The 19,102-nt window shown below is 39.1% G+C and overlaps 1 protein-coding gene across 1 annotated transcript in view; it reads right to left on the bottom strand.

Annotated features, from left to right (window-relative positions):
- Positions 1-5,266: 5,266 nt before the first annotated feature.
- LOC125383538 (hyphally regulated cell wall protein 3-like) overlaps positions 5,267-19,102 on the bottom strand; it is a 35,427-nt gene continuing 21,591 nt past the window's right edge. Inside the window, exons 2-5 of the mRNA XM_048401888.1 lie at positions 12,065-12,155; positions 10,591-11,745; positions 9,434-10,104; positions 5,267-5,416 (exon numbers count right to left, since the gene is read on the bottom strand). Of these exons, the coding sequence (XP_048257845.1) occupies positions 5,267-5,416; positions 9,434-10,104; positions 10,591-11,745; positions 12,065-12,155 (2,067 nt within the window). The remainder of the gene's footprint in view (positions 5,417-9,433; positions 10,105-10,590; positions 11,746-12,064; positions 12,156-19,102) is intronic.

Here is a 19,102-nt window from a genome sequence, read left to right as displayed (position 1 = left end):
CATAGATAGGGAGTTAAAATGAAGTATGAACGTAGTAAAATACATTAGGCAGTAAAATGAAATAAAAATGCCTTAAAAGACCACATTAGTGTTAAAATATATTGACATGTGAAATAGCAATTATATTCGTCCCTTGTTATTAAATATATTTGATCACAATTACAATGCATACATTAGATTGTGTAAGTAACTTTGTGTTCGACCATATTTGTCTCACTAATTATTTAACTAAATATTTGTCATTAAACGATACTTTACTAATGAAATCATCACGTGATGTTTGTTGTTTAAACCTTTAAACAGAAGTATTGTCTCAATAATATGTTGCACCAAACATATACAGATTAAATATTATTACTATAGACATGGTGATTTGTGCGTGGTAGACTGAACATTTAAGACTAAACACTTACACTTGAGACATAGTGTTGTATGTGAGACAGAATGAACAGTAACGGCTAAACATTACCCCTAAATGCATAGTGAAATGTGAGTGGTAGACTGAACATTTAAGACTAAACACTTACACTTGAGACATAGTGATGTATGTGAGACAGAATGAACAGTAACGGCTAAACATTACCACTAAATGCATAGTGATATGTGTGTGGTAGACTGAACATTTAAGACTAAACACTTACACTTGAGACATAGTGATGTATGTGAGACAGAATGAACAGTAACGGCTAAACATTACCACTAAATGCATAGTGAAATGTGAGTGGTAGACTGAACATTTAGGACTAAACACTTACACTTGAGACATAGTGATGTATGTGAGACAGAATGAGTTAGTGAGTGAGTATGGTTAAACGCCGCTTTTAGCAATATTCCAGCAATATCACGGCGGGGGACACCAGAAATTGGCTTCACACATTGTACCCATGTCGGGAATGGAACCCGGGTCTTCGGCGTGACGAGCGAAAGCTTTAACCACTAGGCTACCCGACCGCCCCGAGACAGAATGACCAGTTAAGACTAAACATTAACACATAGTGGTAGGTTTGAAATGGAGTGAACATTTAAAACTAAAGACGTATGGAAGCAAATACGTACTCATCGTTGGTATGATAATAAATTCCAATCAACAGAAGTAGAAGTGCATTAGCAGGTGTGAGGTTCGACACTACCATGTAATTCTTAACACTGCATTACAACATCTATCGCTGTACATTCATCATATCCTTCGTCTTTACCGTGAAATAGCTTCGCTGTATGTTCGCGATTATACCGTGAAAGTACACCGAAAGTGGCCATGAGAACAGAATTGCTAATTAGTAAGGCATGCATGTATATGTTCGATCACCAAGTTCCTAACACAGTGTGTCTTGAGTTATGCAACATAAAGAGTTAAACCTCAAATGTCGTTTAAGTATATTGTATTGAAATATTATTTATAAGTCCCAAAATATGACATAAAATGAATTTAACCCACCATTCAAAATTGCACCTGTATGTCACTGGATTTTCTGGTCCAGACTCGATTATTTACAGACCACCGTCCGTCATATAACTGGAATAGTGCTGAGTGCGGCTTAAAACAACAAACCAACCAAACAACCAAACATTGACAACTTACTCTAACGATTTGTGCTGTTACAGCATGACACTTTCTGTAATATATGCTCCTTGGCTGTCGGAACTCTCCTGTGCATGAGTCAAATTTGTCGTTGCGTAATGGGAAGCGAGACAAACCACGCCGTTCGCTCTGGCAATAAGGCAAATCAGGATCTGACCACTTGTGACAACCCAAAGGGTGAGTACTGGCAGTTTATTTATTATAGTATGGTCAAGATATGTTTGTGTACAGTTTAATTGGTCTGTCATAGGATAATATGTCGTGTATTCACTTTGACAAGCTGTGTACGGTGACGAAGTTTTCACGCGCTTTTTTAATATGCTGACGCATTCAATGTATGTGTTAGATTTGTCACATAAGGTTACATGTTAAAGGATATTTCTTACGTTGTTTTAGTGTGTCTTTAAAGTCTGTTTAACGGCTTTGTGTTATTTTCGTTGTAAAGCAAACTACCGTAATTATGCTAAAACGAGGACACTTTTTGTTGAACACATGATATTATTTGCTAGCGACCAGGTTAAGTAAACATTTGTGTTTGTATTTCTTACAGCCTTTCACCCTTTATGATAACCTCCATCTACAGAATAACACCTTCAAATCTTATGACAATTGTACCATTTCTTGAATGGAAGACGTTCGCGGTTAGACTGTTCAACTGTTTTTGTGTCAGTACACTCCTACACTTAGCCCCTGTATTACATCTCCACTCTGCTACGATACATTACCATTACCTATTTGGCGCCATGCATGATGCTAAAAATAACCCCCGTGAGCAAGACGAATTCTATCCGATATCAGTGATACAATGTGTGAGAAACGGAGACTGTGACGTCACTTCCGACACGAATGGCGAATAGATCCAGGGTATTTATCAGAATATTTTAATTTACTACCCTGGATCACCTGGATCACAAGGATCCATTTCCTTATCCTGATTGTGCTGTTATATTTTTGTGACACCTGCCATAAAATTACATCCAAGGTGGCAGTGACATATTAAAGATTGTACTGCAGTTATTCTTGTTTACATTACCCATTTTGAAATGGAGACTTACTTTTGCCTGAAAGATCCAATGTAATTGTGATAAAACACTTCGTATAACTGTTTGAACACTTATGAAGTCGTTCGAATCACAATTACTATCTGTCTTTTGAGGCGTATGAAATATTCAGGTTTATGTGTGTTATTCTTAACTGCCTGTTAAGGCAAATGTAATGTTGACGAGAAGTTCAATCTTTTACTTCACTTCTTCATCACGACAGAGTTAATTATGGCAACTGATATCACTCACGTTCCACTTAACAATGAGTAGATAGCCTAATCCAATCAGTGTATGACACACGAATGGCTTTTATTGTGTGATAAAACTTTCAATTTACATTTGGTGTCAATATTGATGCCTGCTGCTAAACAAACATTTCACAAATGTCGATTGTAGGCTGGAGGAATTCATTTCCACTAAACAGGGAACTGTGGTGGAGTGTCACGCGTTGCACGTGCAGTTCATGCTTTAACTGCACTCATTATTGTAGATTTTGATGTTTTGACAATAATGATAAAGATGTTTCGACGATAATGATGATGATGTTTTGACGATAATGAAGATGATGTTGTGACGTTAATGATGATGTTTTGACGATAATGATGAGGATGTTTTGACGATAATGATGGTGTTGTCCTGACGATAATGATGATGTTTTGTCGATAATGATGATGGTGTTATTACGATAATGTTGATGACGTTATCGGCTGCATGAATTCTTTAGATTTTCTGAAGGATGTTTAGCGAGCGTTCGTATAACCCCCTGATTACAGTCACACATTGCACATTCAATACACAGGGATGTATTTTCGAGAAGATTAAGCAAGGACACCTTTTCACATTCTACGACAAACACTTTAGGGCGCACCTCTCATTATACACACAACAGATGTCTCCTGGCCATATCATGTTGACAGTATTAGACTTTTAATGTTATGTCTGCTACATATTTCAACAAAAAGAACCCTCAACTGGTATAAGGAATGTTACAGCCAGTTGATCTTCCAGTTCGCTGACTTACTGCCGGAAGTATTTTAACAAACAAGAGGACTGTTAGGATTTTTCAGAACTATCACAACGTTATTCGACACTGACGATGCACACAGTTTATTGCACACGGTGCACAACATTTTCTCGTTGACTTCTATAGTAACGCATTTTTAAAAAAATAAATAAACATTCAACAGATATTACCTGTTCGTGTGTGCATTGTTTGGCCTTAGAGCTGCAATAAAAACAAAAAATGACTAGCTTAGCCACCTCCTTTTCCGAGTACCGGAAGATTTACACACCATCCCCAGTTCCACACAAAATGTCACCTACTGGAAAATATCTGTGGTCACATTCAGCATAAATCGTCATGTTCAAGAAGGCTTAATATCGAAATATCGATATCGTTTCAATAACTTGATGGATGAATATTTAAAAGACACAAAACTCTTACACAATATCATCCAATCACAGCATGCAGATATCGCTCGATCTGTACGAAAACGGCACAGTCACAACTGGTTCTGATTTAGTGTAATCGAACCTGTTGATAACTCCTACCGACAGGGTAGGGTGGTTGTTCAAAGCGAAACGGACGACACTGTCTGTTGTCTCATAAATGGCCGGGGGGAGTGCATCCAACCATACATGTAGTGGAGGAAACCGATGATCAGGGTCGTGTGGAATTAAACAATATTCTTTCTTGTTGCATATCAAGGCACCAGTGACTCTGTCACAAGTTTGTTTTACGTTTACGTGCCCAGTGTATATACCATCATGGAGAAAGTTTTATATTTAATAAATATTTTTACATGCTAGGTATTTGCCTATATCAAAGAGCATAGGCAGCATCCCGCCCCGGAGAATTGTCAGAGATCAAAGCCCCTTTAATTGCGTCAGTGCGGCTATCAACACGTGTATACTGTTTATTGAGCTTGGTGGGAGGATTGGATTTGAAAAATTATGATAGCACCAGTTGTGATTATAGAGACCAATACAGGTGAATAGTTGCTGGTGTGACACAAGATTTAAACTCGCACTCTGGCAGAGTTTAGTACATGTCCCCACAGGAAATTCTCAATTCTGTCAATACATTCTAGTGCCAAATACTTCGTATATGGTTCCAACATTTTCTATAATTTTCTGATATATTTCAAAACTAAATATCAGCGAAGTCAAACGATTCTTAAAGTTATCATTATCTACAGTATATCTACAGGCAAATCTAACAGCAGGCGTTTACATGTCAGACCGAACAATGACACCTACACAGCAGGCTATGGTGACGTAAGATGGAAACATCCATCAAACCCACCGAGTTCCGTGAAGTTTGTTGTCCAGCTGTCACAGTTGCATCGCCACAGAAGATATAATTATGTAATAACACAGCATCCTTATCTTGTTACGTATCGTCGATCGCGACTTACATCAAGACATTGTTTTCTGACATATGTATGAGAGTGAAGTCAGAAATAATAACGATAGTGCTTATGTGACAGTGACACAGGAAGGTTGGGACAATTCCCAATTTGTATTCAGAAATCTGAAGTGATAATGGAATTTATTGAATTCCATCGAAACAAAATTAGACAACAAACATGAACCTCGGTGGCACCTCAGCAATATCAGACAACAAAGATAACTCCGTTTTCCACTAATCTTTCTTATAGATGGATATCCTCCAGTGTCCTCCACACATCGTGAATTTAGATTTGTCACCAGTACATGGCAGGTGGCATTCACAGTCAGGTTTCTTGCCGTACCCATCTTTGATGACATTACCACAGTAGCATTCTTCACCAACCTGTAATCAGAAGCAGCATGTGCATTACTGAATGTCAGTGCTTATTTTGAGGAACCAACACCAAAGCCTCGATAACCTGACGTATATGTCTGAGCCTGAAATTCTAAAGGAGGAATAGACACACTGGAAGTGTGGTGCTCGTCCATGTCAGAAAAAAACATCTCATGTTAAAATTCTGCAGGTTGCCAGAAGCAGAAATCTGAATATCTCGTGGTTACTATCCGGCATTTACTGATGTTTTGTTATGACGAAATGGTCTGACATAGTGGCCATATGTACTGGTCAGATGTACTTCTCTGATGTACTAATCTGATCTACTTGTCTGATGTACTGGTCAGATGTACTTCTCTGATGTACTAATCTGATCTACTGGTCTGATGTACTGGTCCATGAAAAGAAATCTATTAAGTCGTTACAGCCTTCCATCCTGTCCATTTGGTATCCACACATGACAAAGTTGGAACTGTGGCAAACAAATATTCTTGGGGAAAGCATTCTGATGAGGCTTATGTCAATAGTGTTTGCATCGTTACTACTGAATAGATAAAACATCCTTACCTTAATACCATGTGTACCTGTACTGATACATACTTTGCTTGCCATTGGTAGCCATGTTCCATAACTTAGCTAACCAGGATCTTGCCTCAAATTGATATTATATTAAATCGGTTATCATTCGAACTGTTCTACGTGAGGAATAATCAATATTGAATATGTGGACATTTTCAATTTCTCATGTTATAGTATTGTAGGACCACATGGATGGTTCTTATTTGAAAATAGATGATAAATAGAAATAGTTTTTTTTTCATTGAATAAACTTTAATTTGAGGTATAAAAAAGCTTTCACATGCTCGTCTCGGTATCGTGCTAGGTACATTTGCTGGTGTAATGTTCATTGCCTTGGTCAACTATCGCATTGAGCCTGCTTGATTTCAAAATCAGTAAGTGATAATCGCTATTTCAACTGATTTGAAAAATGTAACAATAATGTTATACACGATTAATGGCACGTGAGTTGTTGACTGTTTTAATCTATTCAATTGTATCTTTGTCTACCTCGATTCCGAAATAGGTGTAGTGTTGTCCGTAGCAGCGTTGTTTGCAGGCTTCAAATGTCATGTATGTACGGTCCATTTTCTGGTCATGTTGAAGTACACGGATCGCTCGATCTTCGTAACACCCAACGTATGTTTGTGGAACTGCAAGAATAGACCAATAACGTGATCACTGGATGACATAAATATTTATCATCCAGAACTGGCTCCCGTAAGAGATATGGCTTGGTTACCATGACGTCACAATCAAATGACATCACTAATGGCTCTGCTACTGAAGCTGTTTGTAGTGCTTTTAACTCTTAAGACACTGCTTAATACAGTCTAGAAACTGAAAAAAGTTGGAAGAATGATGTTGGATGATAAATAGAATCACACCCTCGTGTCTTTTGATATCAAATATATCAACATTAGTTGATATATTTGATATCAAAAGACACTTGGGAGAGATTATCTATATATGTGATATGCTTAGCGAACTTAAGTAAATGTTTAGCAAAACAGTGAAAATTGAATGTTAAAATGTAAATAAAAGAAAGGCCTGCTCACCACTGAACATAGTGAAAAATAAATCATAAGTGAAAATTTATAACAGTGGTAGAATATTATGATCTAACATCGCCAGTCACATCATAGCAGAAGTAAATCTATATATTAAACTGTGTCCCAATAACACATATTGTTTGAACAAGTTTACTATTATTTACACAGCTTCCAGAATGCGATACAGAATATATTAAATTCCTATTACGTTTTCAATTGCTATTTTTGTTGGATGTGTATAGTTTGCACTTTGTAAAATTATTACAGTAATAGAAACCGACATAATGACAGTGGCACACACGAGGCTTGTCCAGTTGCACCTACCCTTTGACTGCTTTTCTGTGGTAGAACACATTGTAGTCGTATTCGTAGATGTGGGAGCTGTGGTAGTTGTCATAGTGGTGGTAGTGACTTCTGATGGAAAAGTGAACAGACGAGGTAACATCAAGGGTAACATATGATGATCTAACATCGCCACTCGCCTCTTTAGGGCCACTTGTTTTTATATTTCTTTCTTCAAATATCTAGATACTAACTTGCAAATTCATGATGCATACGAAGCTGAAATTGGAAGACAATTATCTTGAAATTTCAATGTAATAAGTTTATGATTTTATCTTGAAATTTCAAATTAATATTTTAAAATTTTAAGATACTATGATAATCTTCAATTAACTAAGTTGAAATGTCAAGATACACATACTTAGTTGAAATTTCATGATGATAAGCTGAAATTTTAAGATTTAACTTTTTGTCTTCAAATTTCCACTTATTATCTTGAAATTTCAAGATACATACTTTTAACTTTAAATTTCAAGATAATGAAAATGTGTGTCCGTGTGTGTGTGTGTGTGGCTTCATGTGCTAGTCCGGACTTATGCCGATGCTCTACTGCTAGCCCACTGAGATACCATGCCACAGGTTTTCATGAATACTCCACTCAGATTCGATATAATGACTCTGAGCCGACCAGTCCTAGTTCCAGCCCCTTAATGCCGACGGCAGGCAGGGTAACAACAAGTACCATCTTTCAATGTTGTTTTGTATGACGTGGCCAGGTGGGACCCCCACCCTTCCGCTCGCTGGGCAGATGCTCTATCCTCTTTGTTTTCTACCGCACTAGAATCTGTATGTTTAAACTGCTTTCCTATTACAAGTTTTAGAGTATAACTTCGAAACAATGTGGCAAGAAGCCAATGCTTGTGGGAAATGTAAAGACTTATTTATTTAACTCCTTTACATCAGATTTGATGGTTCTCCCACTGTGGCTGAACGTACACCCACGCTGTACACTGACAGTGTTCGTAGTCTTGGGTGTGTATATGCCACAAAATACAAATATGCAATGGTAGAACCACCGTAAAGATTAAATAATTGGATAATCAACATGTATAGATACTATTATTATAGATATACCACATGATCATTATTGCTTTTACCCCTTTTTTTTGGACGTATATATAATTAACTTCTCATCTATGTAATCAGACGTACATTGCCCTGTGACGTTTAATTTAAGTTCCTATATATTCCCAGTTTAGGAAAAAATAGCTTATAATATCAAAGAATGTCAAAAGCCAAAATGATGTAAGCAAAAAGAACCAACATAGATATCCAACACGTACAGAAATCTTCTGTGTCACCCAGTTTCTCTGCTCTGAATGGCCTTAAAAGCACATTTTTCAAAAAATACCAGCCGGTGTGACGCAATTGTATAAAGCTGATGTCGGCTGTACGCAAATGATATGGAACCCTTAGAATTATTGAAGAGAAAAGTAATCCCAGGTTAAGAAAAGACTGAAGAATGTAATGTCATAACTCAATGAAACGTCTGAAGAAATACCATAGTGTACTAAATGAGGTGTTTAAATCAGCAATATGCTAAAGCCAATGGAAAAGTGTTGAAAGCATTTATACAACAGTAAATTAATTAAATAAGATGCTTCGGGAAAATCTAAAACATTCACCAAGAAAAAACCTCAAAGTTTATCAATAAAAATAAAGCCACAATCAATTGCCTTAATGCCATATTTCGACACTTTCTATAATTTTTTTAACGCAAAAAATTATAACTCAGCAATAATTTTAACAGAAAAAAAGTGTAAGATTGCCAACTATTAAGTAAAACATTTAAGAAATTAAAAATGCGGCAAAGGAACTTAAATATAGCCCCAGACTAACATCATGTTGAAAATGATTATATACCATTGATGTTTCAGGGCCTCTAAACCCTCACCCTCATCTATACCCCCACCTATATCTATACAATCACCCTCATCTATAACCTCACCTTCATCTATACCATCACCCTCATCTATACCCTCACCTTCATCTATACCCTCACCCTCATCTATACCCCCACCTATATCTATACAATCACCCTCATCTATACCCTCACCCTCATCTATACCCTCACCTTCATCTTACCATCACCCTCATCTATACCCTCACCTTCATCTATACCATCACCCTCATCTATACCCTCACCTTCATCTATACCATCACCCTCATCTATACCCTCACCCTCATCTATACCCTCACCCTCATCTATACCCTCACCCTCATCTATACCCTCACCCTCATCTATACCCCCACCTTCATCTTTACCATCACCCTCATCTATACCCTCACCTTCATCTATACCCTCACCCTCATCTATACCCTCACCTTCATCTATACAATCACCCTCATCTATACCCTCACCTTCATCTATACCATCACCCTCATCTATACCCTCACCCTCATCTATACCCTCACCTTCATCTATACCTTCACCTTCATCTATACCCTCACCCTCATCTATACCCCCACCTATATCTATACAATCACCCTCATCTATACCCTCACCCTCATCTATACCCTCACCTTCATCTATACAATCACCCTCATCTATACCCTCACCTTCATCTATACCATCACCCTCATCTATACCCTCACCTTCATCTATACCCTCACCCTCGTCTATACCCTCACCCTCATCTATACCCTCACCTTCATCTATACCTTCATCGTCATCTATACCCTCACATTCATCTATACCCTCACCCTCATCTATACCCTCACCCTCATCTATACCCTCATCCTCATCTACACCGTCACACCCGTCTGCACCCTCACCCTCATTTACACTATAGACCTCGCCTACACCCTCACCCTCGTCTACACCTCACCCTCGTCTACACCCTCATCCTCACCTAAATCGTCACACCCGTGTGCACCCTCATCCTTATCTACACCCTCACCCTCGTCTAATCTCTCTTCTCATGTACACCTTCACACGCAGCGGTACCATAACCGCAACCAACACCCCTACCCTCGTCTCCGCTGTCACCCACACTTGCACCTTTACCCTCTACCACACCCTTACTCAACCTTCACTCTCAAATATGATATTCTCAGCTCAACCATCCCCCTCGGCTACGTCATCCATTTCAACGACACTTTCACTTTCAGCTGCCCCATTACTCTACACTGGACCGTAACTCTCAGCAACATCTGCACTTTCAGTGACCCCTCCACTCTCAGTGACACCTCCACTCTCAGCTACCCCTCCGCTCTCAACAACCCCTCAACTCTCAGCTACCCCTCCACTCTCAGCAACCCCTCCACTCTCTGCAACCTCTCCGCTCTCAGCGACACCTCCACTCTCAGCAACTCCTCCACTCTCAGCAACCCCTCCTCTCTCAGCTACCCCTCCACTCTCAGCAACTCCTCCACTCTCAGCAACCCCTCCACTCTCAGCTACCCCTCCACTCTCTGCAACCTCTCCACTCTCAGCGACACCTCCACTCTCAGCAACCCCTCTACTCTCTGCAACTCCTCCACTCTCAGCAACTCCTCCATTCTCTGCAACCTCTCCACTCTCAGCTACACCTCCACTCTCAGCAACCTCTCTACTCTCTGCAACCCCTCCACTCTCAGCAACTCCTCCATTCTCTGCAACCTCTCCACTCTCAGCGACACCTCCACTCTCAGCAACCCCTCTACTCTCTGCAGCGCCTCCTCTCTCAGCAACGCCTCCACTCTCAGCGACACCTCCACTCTCAGCAACCCCTCTACTCTCTGCAACGCCTCCACTCTCAGCAACTCCTCCACTCTCAGCTACCCCTCCACTCTCAACTACCCCTCCACTCTCTGCAACCTCTCCACTCTCAGCGACACCTCCACTCTCAGCAACCCCTCTACTCTCTGCAACGCCTCCACTCTCAGCAACTCCTCCATTCTCTGCAACCTCTCTACTCTCAGCTACACCTCCACTCTCAGCAACCTCTCTACTCTCTGCAACCCCTCCACTCTCAGCAACTCCTCCATTCTCTGCAACCTCTCCACTCTCAGCGACACCTCCACTCTCAGCAACCCCTCCATTCTCTGCAACCTCTCCACTCTCAGCGACACCTCCACTCTCAGCAACCCCTCTACTCTCTGCAACGCCTCCACTCTCAGCAACGCCTCCACTCTCAGCAACCCCTCCGCTCTCAGCAACCCCTCCACTCTCTGCAACCCCTCCACTCTCAGCAACCCCTCCACTCTCTGCAACCCCTCTACTCTCTGCAACGCCTCCACTCTCAGCAACTCCTCCACTCTCAGCAACCCCTACTCTCTCAGCGACTACTCCACTCTCAGCTATTCCTTCACTCTCAGCAACCCCTCTACTATAAGAGACCCCTCCACTCTCAGCAACCCCTCTACTATAAGAGACCCCTCCACTCTCAGCGACATCTCTGCTCTCTGCAACCCCTCCACTCTCAGCGACACCTCCACTATTAGCAACCCCTCCACTCTTAGCGACACCACCACTCTCAGTTACCCCCCCCCCCCCCTCACACACACACACACACTATCGCCTTCATCCTCACCTTTAGCTGCATCTCCATTCTCACTAACGCCCTCATCTTCCATATACCACCACCATAAACTATACCCTCACCCTAATCTACACCCTAACACCTACACCCTCCTTCTCAACTACACATCACCCTTATCTACACCATCATCTTCATCGATACCTTCACCCTCACCCTCATCCTCAGCTACATTTACACCTCACCCTCAGCTATATCCTCACTGTCATCGTAACCCTCACCCTTATCTGCAGCCTCACCCTCACCATCATCGACACCCTCACCGACACCCTCACCCTATATATTACATGTAATAGTGATCTAGTGAATGTTTCACATTAGGTCTTGTCTTGTCATGTCTTGGTCATTAAAGGAGTCTTACCCTCAACACAGACTGCACCACCTCGACGTCTCTCCACACAGCGAGTGTTTGAAGTACAGTTCACAAAGGAGCACGCACCTGCTGAAAACTAAAACAAAACATCCTAGAACAACTCCCACTAGTGCAATGTTCCTTTCTTTAAGTGTGTGATGTTAAGGAAGACAATGTTTGGGAAGAAGAGGTTTACTACCATAACTATTTCCTGACTGTTACGTAGGGGTAATTGAATGTAGGGGTATGTGTTTGAAAGGATACGTGTATGTAGAGGTACTTGTATGTAGAGATATTTGTATGTAGGAGTACATGTATATGTGGATACGTGTATGTAGAGGTACTTGAATGTAGAGGTATTTGTATGTAGGAGTACATCTATATGTGGATATGTGTTTGTAGGGTTACTTGAATGTAGCAGTACTTGTATGTAGTGGTACTTGAATGTAGCGGTACTTGGATGTAGGGGAAATTGTTTGTAGAGGTACTTGTATCTAGGAGTACTTGTATATGTGGATACGTGTATGTATGGGTACTTGAATGTAGCGGTACTTGTTTGTAGAGGTACTTGTATGCAGAGGTACTTGTATGGAGGAGTACATGTTTGTAGGAGTACATGTATATGCAGGTAGGTGCATGTACGGGCACTTGGCTGTAGGTACTTGAATGTATGGGACATTTATCACTTACTCTAAGAGGATATTTGAAATGAATATTAACATGTTGTCTCATTGTTGATAGAATTTGAGATCTTCACAATCACTGGGTGTGACCATGTAGACAGAATCTCGTTAGGGTTTGTGATTTTTACATTTGCCCAATGACCATGGTGAGTATTGTTGGGGATACCAAAGGTGATAGTTTACTATTAGAGCAAATTGGTTTTGAGTGCTTATGCCATGTGGATAGGATATCTTTAGGATTTTAATCCTTTCTTTCTCTGTGGGTAATCCTTTCACGTTGATGGAAGGAGGTCACTCAATCGGGTCTTGACAATGGTTATGCGCAAGGCTCGGAATCACGAATAGATCACTAGAGGTGTTGATGCAGGCTGGACATGCAGCATACAGCATTTCCAGTGTAGGCTGGCACCTCGTCTTTGTTTCACTCGGTATTTAAATCCTTGACCATTCACAGGTGCATTTGTCTATTTACAATGAAGTTGTTCACCGTTCCCAGTATTTATATACTATCTCACTGATAACTTGTTAACTGGGCATGAATAAATTTTAATATTAATTGTATTATAGTTAATCAAATTGTAAATAAATCTTTAATCAAATTGAGCTACGCTCTACACTCCAAAAATGGCCGCCCTTATGTTCTTATGTTTGGCAGCAACTATGCTCGTGGATTTCAGAGATAGATATAGTGTTTTACCTTGATGTTATTACAATAAGCGAAAATGTCTTTAAGTCACAGTTTGTTTAAAAGTACAAAAATAAGTGTGTTAAAAATATATCAACGTTTTCTTTCATTGAACACAATATTTGATCTGTATTGTTGTTAATAATCTATTAACTTAAACATGTGAAACATCTTCATATACCATGGTCTATAGCCAGAAAAGCAAATAAAGTTGTGTCTTATGACTTCTATTATCCCTGCTGACGCTATCATAATGTTCTATTTTCAGTCTGCCACACCAAGCGTGAATAAGTGTTATGCATGTGTTGATAAACCATACTGACGCATATACATTTTTGTATGGATACCAAAGAATGAATTTATATCACAAATTTGATTTGAATTTTATCTTGAAATGTTTATTAATATAGCAAATCGGTTTTTAGACATCAATAACTGAATTTATTATCAAATAATTTTTATCATCTAAAAAATCTAATATGGTATTGTATCTATAGCCTTCGTCTCCGTGAACCTTCTGCCCATCTTGTTAATAATTCGTGAAGATAAGTACAGTATTGTAAGATTTACATATATAGTCACATTCAGATGATGTCTCTACATTAAAGTAAGGGAAAAGTTCTTCCCTTTGTTTTATAATTTTTCCTCCTGGCTCTGAATGTGGAACACAGGCTTTAGGGTTACATATGTATCATTGTATTTTAATGCAATTTGAATATAATTATTTACTATCGTACTTACTTCATGTTTTAATTTGGCATGTAAACCACAAATTACAATTATTGCTTGTAAGCTCAACACAATTGACAAATACTCTAAAAGATATGGCTAGTAAACCATCAATGTACGTTGAAACAATACATATCGTAAATCGTAAGTAGAAGATATATTGACAGTAGCGCTGGGATTTTATTCAACAAGCCCGTGAAAACAACACTCAATGTTTACCTCTCATGGCGGCCTTTATGCAAAGGCCATCTGATACACAACCCCGCGCTCACGTCTATAGGTCTCTTCCTGTGGTACGGTAATTAGTAGAACCCTCTCCCCAAAGTGTATCCTCCATGATATAACCTACTCTCATTAATTAAATGCTGCCCTTTCCCAGCGCCATGGCTATGGAGCTCAGACAAAGAGACCGCACTAACATTTAACAGGATCATGTACTCTCCTCACACCATCGCAAAACATCATGTAGAAGCCACAACAGTACTCATATCACATCTAAAAATGAGACATCAGCAAGTACATATAATAATATGTGTATTAACTTTTTTCGTCAGGAAATAAAAAAATATCTCCTTGTTACTTTCTCCAAAATCAGCTAAACACGGGTCCTCCTTTGGTCAAAAGTTTGTTCCCCCTGTAATAAGTGTGTCACGCGTTGCACACGAGTGGCGAACGGGGTGCATACGGGTTGCGTAACGCGTTGCCCATGCGTGTAAGGGGAATGAACTTCTAGGCAGTAGTGTACTTGTATGTAGGGGTACTTGAATGTAGTTAAACGTGAAAGTAGAGGTACTTGTATGTAGGGATACTTGAATGTACTTATACGTGTAAGTAGAGGTACTTGTGTGTAGAGGTACTTGTATGTAGGGGTACTTGAATATAGAGGTACTTGTATGTAGGGATACTTGAATGTAGTTATACGTGTAAGTGGAGATACTTCTATTTTGGAATACTTGAATGTAGTTATACGTGTAAGCAGAGGTACTTGTATGTAGGGGTACTTGAATGTAGTTACACATGTAAGTAGAGGTACTTGTATGTAGGGGTACTTGAATGTAGTTATACGTGTAAGTAGAGGTACTTGTATGTAGGGGTATTTCAATGTAGTTATACCTGTGAGTAGAGGTACTTGTATGTAGGGGTACTTGAATGTAGTTACACATGTAAGTAGAGGTACTTGTATGTAGGGGTATTTCAATGTAGTTATACGTATAAGTAGAGGTACTTGTATGTAGGGGTACTTGAATGTAGTTACACATGTAAGTAGAGGTACTTGTATGTAGGGGTATTTTAATGTAGTTATACGTGTGAGTAGAGATTCTTGTGTGTAGGGGTACTTGAATGTAGTTATACATGTAAGTAGAGGTACTTGTATGTAGGGGTATTTCAATGTAGTTATACCTGTGAGTAGAGGTACTTGTATGTAGGGGTACTTGAATGTAGTTACACATGTAAGTAGAGGTACTTGTATGTAGGGGTACTTGAATGTAGTTATACGTGTAAGTAGAGGTACTTGTATGTAGGGGTATTTCAATGTAGTTATACCTGTGAGTGGAGGTACTTGCATGTAGGGGTACTTGAATGTAGTTACACATGTAAGTAGAGGTACTTGTATGTAGGGGTATTTCAATGTAGTTATACGTATAAGTAGAGGTACTTGTATGTAGGGGTACTTGAATGTAGTTACACATGTAAGTAGAGGTACTTGTATGTAGGGGTATTTTAATGTAGTTATACCTGTGAGTAGAGATTCTTGTGTGTAGGGGTACTTGAATGTAGTTATACATGTAAGTAGAGGTACTTGTATGTAGGGGTATTTCAATGTAGTTATACCTGTGAGTAGAAGTACTTGTATGTAGGGAGACTTGAATGTAGTTATACGTGTTAGTAGAGGTACTTGTATGTAGGGGTATTTCAATGTAGTTATACGTGTAAGTAGAGGTACTTGTGTTTTAGAGGTACTTGAATGTAGTTATACGTGTTAGTAGAGGTACTTGTATGTAGGGGTACTTGAATGTAGTTATACGTCTAAGTAGAGGTACTTGTATGTAGGGGTACTTGAATGTAGTTATACGTGTTAGTAGAGGTACTTGTATGTAGGGGTACTTGAATGTGGTTATACGTGTAAGTAGAGGTACTTGTATGTAGGGGTACTTGAATGTAGTTATAGGTGTAAGTAGAGGTACTTGTATGTAGGGGTACTTAAATGTAGTTATAGGTGTAAGTAGAGGTACTTGTATGTAGGGGTACTTGAATGTAGTTATATGTGTAAGTAGAGGTACTTGTATGTAGGGGTATTTCAATGTAGTTACACGTGTAAGTAGAGGTACTTGTATGTAGGGAGACTTGAATGTAAGTATACGTGTAAGTAGAGGTACTTGTATGTAGTTATACGTGTAAGTAGAGGTACTTGTATGTAGGGGTACATGAATGTAGTTATACGTGTAAATAGAGGTACTTGTATGTAGGGGTACTTGAATATAGAGGTACTTGTATGTAGGGATACTTGAATGTAGTTATACGTGTAAGTGGAGGTACATGTATGTAGGGGTACTTGAATATAGAGGTACTTGTATGTAGGGATACTTGAATGTAGTTATACGTGTAAGTGGAGGTACTTGTATGTAGGGGTATTTCAATGTAGTTATACGTGTAAGTAGAGGTACTTGTGTTTTAGGGTACTTGAATGTGGTTATACATCTAAGTAGAGGTACTTGTGTGTAGGGGTATTTCAATGTAGTTATACGTGTAAGTGGAGGTACTTGTATGTAGGGGTATTTCAATGTAGTTATACGTGTAAGTAGAGGTACTTGTATGTAGTTATACGTGTAAGTAGAGGTACTTGTATGTAGGGGTACTTAAATGTAGTTATACGTGTAAGTAGAGGTACTTGTATGTAGGGGTACTTGAATATAGAGGTACTTGTATGTAGGGATACTTGAATGTAGTTATACGTGTAAGTGGAGGTACTTGTATGTAGGGGTATTTCAATGTAGTTATACGTGTAAGTAGAGGTACTTGTATGTAGTTATACGTGTAAGTAGAGTTACTTGTATGTAGGGGTACTTGAATGTAGTTATACGTGTAAGTAGAGGTACTTGTATGTACGGGTACATGAATGTAGTTACACATGTAAGTAGAGGTACTTGTATGTAGGGGTATTTCAATGTAGTTATACGTGTAAGTAGAGGTACTTGTATGTAGGGGTATTTCAATGTAGTTACACATGTAAGTAGAGGTACTTGTATGTAGGGGTATTTCAATGAAGTTATACCTGTGAGTAGAGGTACTTGTATGTAGGGGTACTTGAATGTAGTTATACGTGTAAGTAGAGGTACTTGTATGTAGGGAGACTTGAATATAGAGGTACTTGTATGTAGGGGTACTTGAATGTAGTTATACGTGTAAGTAGAGGTACTTGTATGTAGGGGTACTTGAATATAGAGGTACTTGTATGTAGGGATACTTGAATGTAGTTATACGTGTAAGTAGAGGTACTTGTATGTAGGGGTACTTGAATGTAGTTATACGTGTAAGTAGAGGTACTTGTATGTAGGGGTATTTCAATGTAGTTATACCTGTGAGTGGAGGTACTTGCATGTAGGGGTACTTGAATGTAGTTACACATGTAAGTAGAGGTACTTGTATGTAGGGGTATTTCAATGTAGTTATACGTATAAGTAGAGGTACTTGTATGTAGGGGTACTTGAATGTAGTTACACATGTAAGTAGAGGTACTTGTATGTAGGGGTATTTTAATGTAGTTATACCTGTGAGTAGAGATTCTTGTGTGTAGGGGTACTTGAATGTAGTTATACATGTAAGTAGAGGTACTTGTATGTAGGGGTATTTCAATGTAGTTATACCTGTGAGTAGAAGTACTTGTATGTAGGGAGACTTGAATGTAGTTATACGTGTTAGTAGAGGTACTTGTATGTAGGGGTATTTCAATGTAGTTATACGTGTAAGTAGAGGTACTTGTGTTTTAGAGGTACTTGAATGTAGTTATACGTGTTAGTAGAGGTACTTGTATGTAGGGGTACTTGAATGTAGTTATACGTCTAAGTAGAGGTACTTGTATGTAGGGGTACTTGAATGTAGTTATACGTGTTAGTAGAGGTACTTGTATGTAGGGGTACTTGAATGTGGTTATACGTGTAAGTAGAGGTACTTGTATGTAGGGGTACTTGAATGTAGTTATAGGTGTAAGTAGAGGTACTTGTATGTAGGGGTACTTAAATGTAGTTATAGGTGTAAGTAGAGGTACTTGTATGTAGGGGTACTTGAATGTAGTTATATGTGTAAGTAGAGGTACTTGTATGTAGGGGTATTTCAATGTAGTTACACGTGTAAGTAGAGGTACTTGTATGTAGGGAGACTTGAATGTAGTTATACGTGTAAGTAGAGGTACTTGTATGTAGTTATACGTGTAAGTAGAGGTACTTGTATGTAGGGGTACATGAATGTAGTTATACGTGTAAATAGAGGTACTTGTATGTAGGGGTACTTGAATATAGAGGTACTTGTATGTAGGGATACTTGAATGTAGTTATACGTGTAAGTGGAGGTACATGTATGTAGGGGTACTTGAATATAGAGGTACTTGTATGTAGGGATACTTGAATGTAGTTATACGTGTAAGTGGAGGTACTTGTATGTAGGGGTATTTCAATGTAGTTATACGTGTAAGTAGAGGTACTTGTGTTTTAGGGTACTTGAATGTGGTTATACATCTAAGTAGAGGTACTTGTGTGTAGGGGTATTTCAATGTAGT

The sequence above is a fragment of the Haliotis rufescens genome, unplaced genomic scaffold (assembly GCF_023055435.1).
Source record: "Haliotis rufescens isolate VD_foot unplaced genomic scaffold, xgHalRufe1.0.p SCAF_24, whole genome shotgun sequence".
Lineage (NCBI taxonomy): Eukaryota > Metazoa > Mollusca > Gastropoda > Lepetellida > Haliotidae > Haliotis > Haliotis rufescens.
Note: the sequence above shows the minus strand (reverse complement) of the source record. Positions and strands in the feature narration are given on the sequence as shown.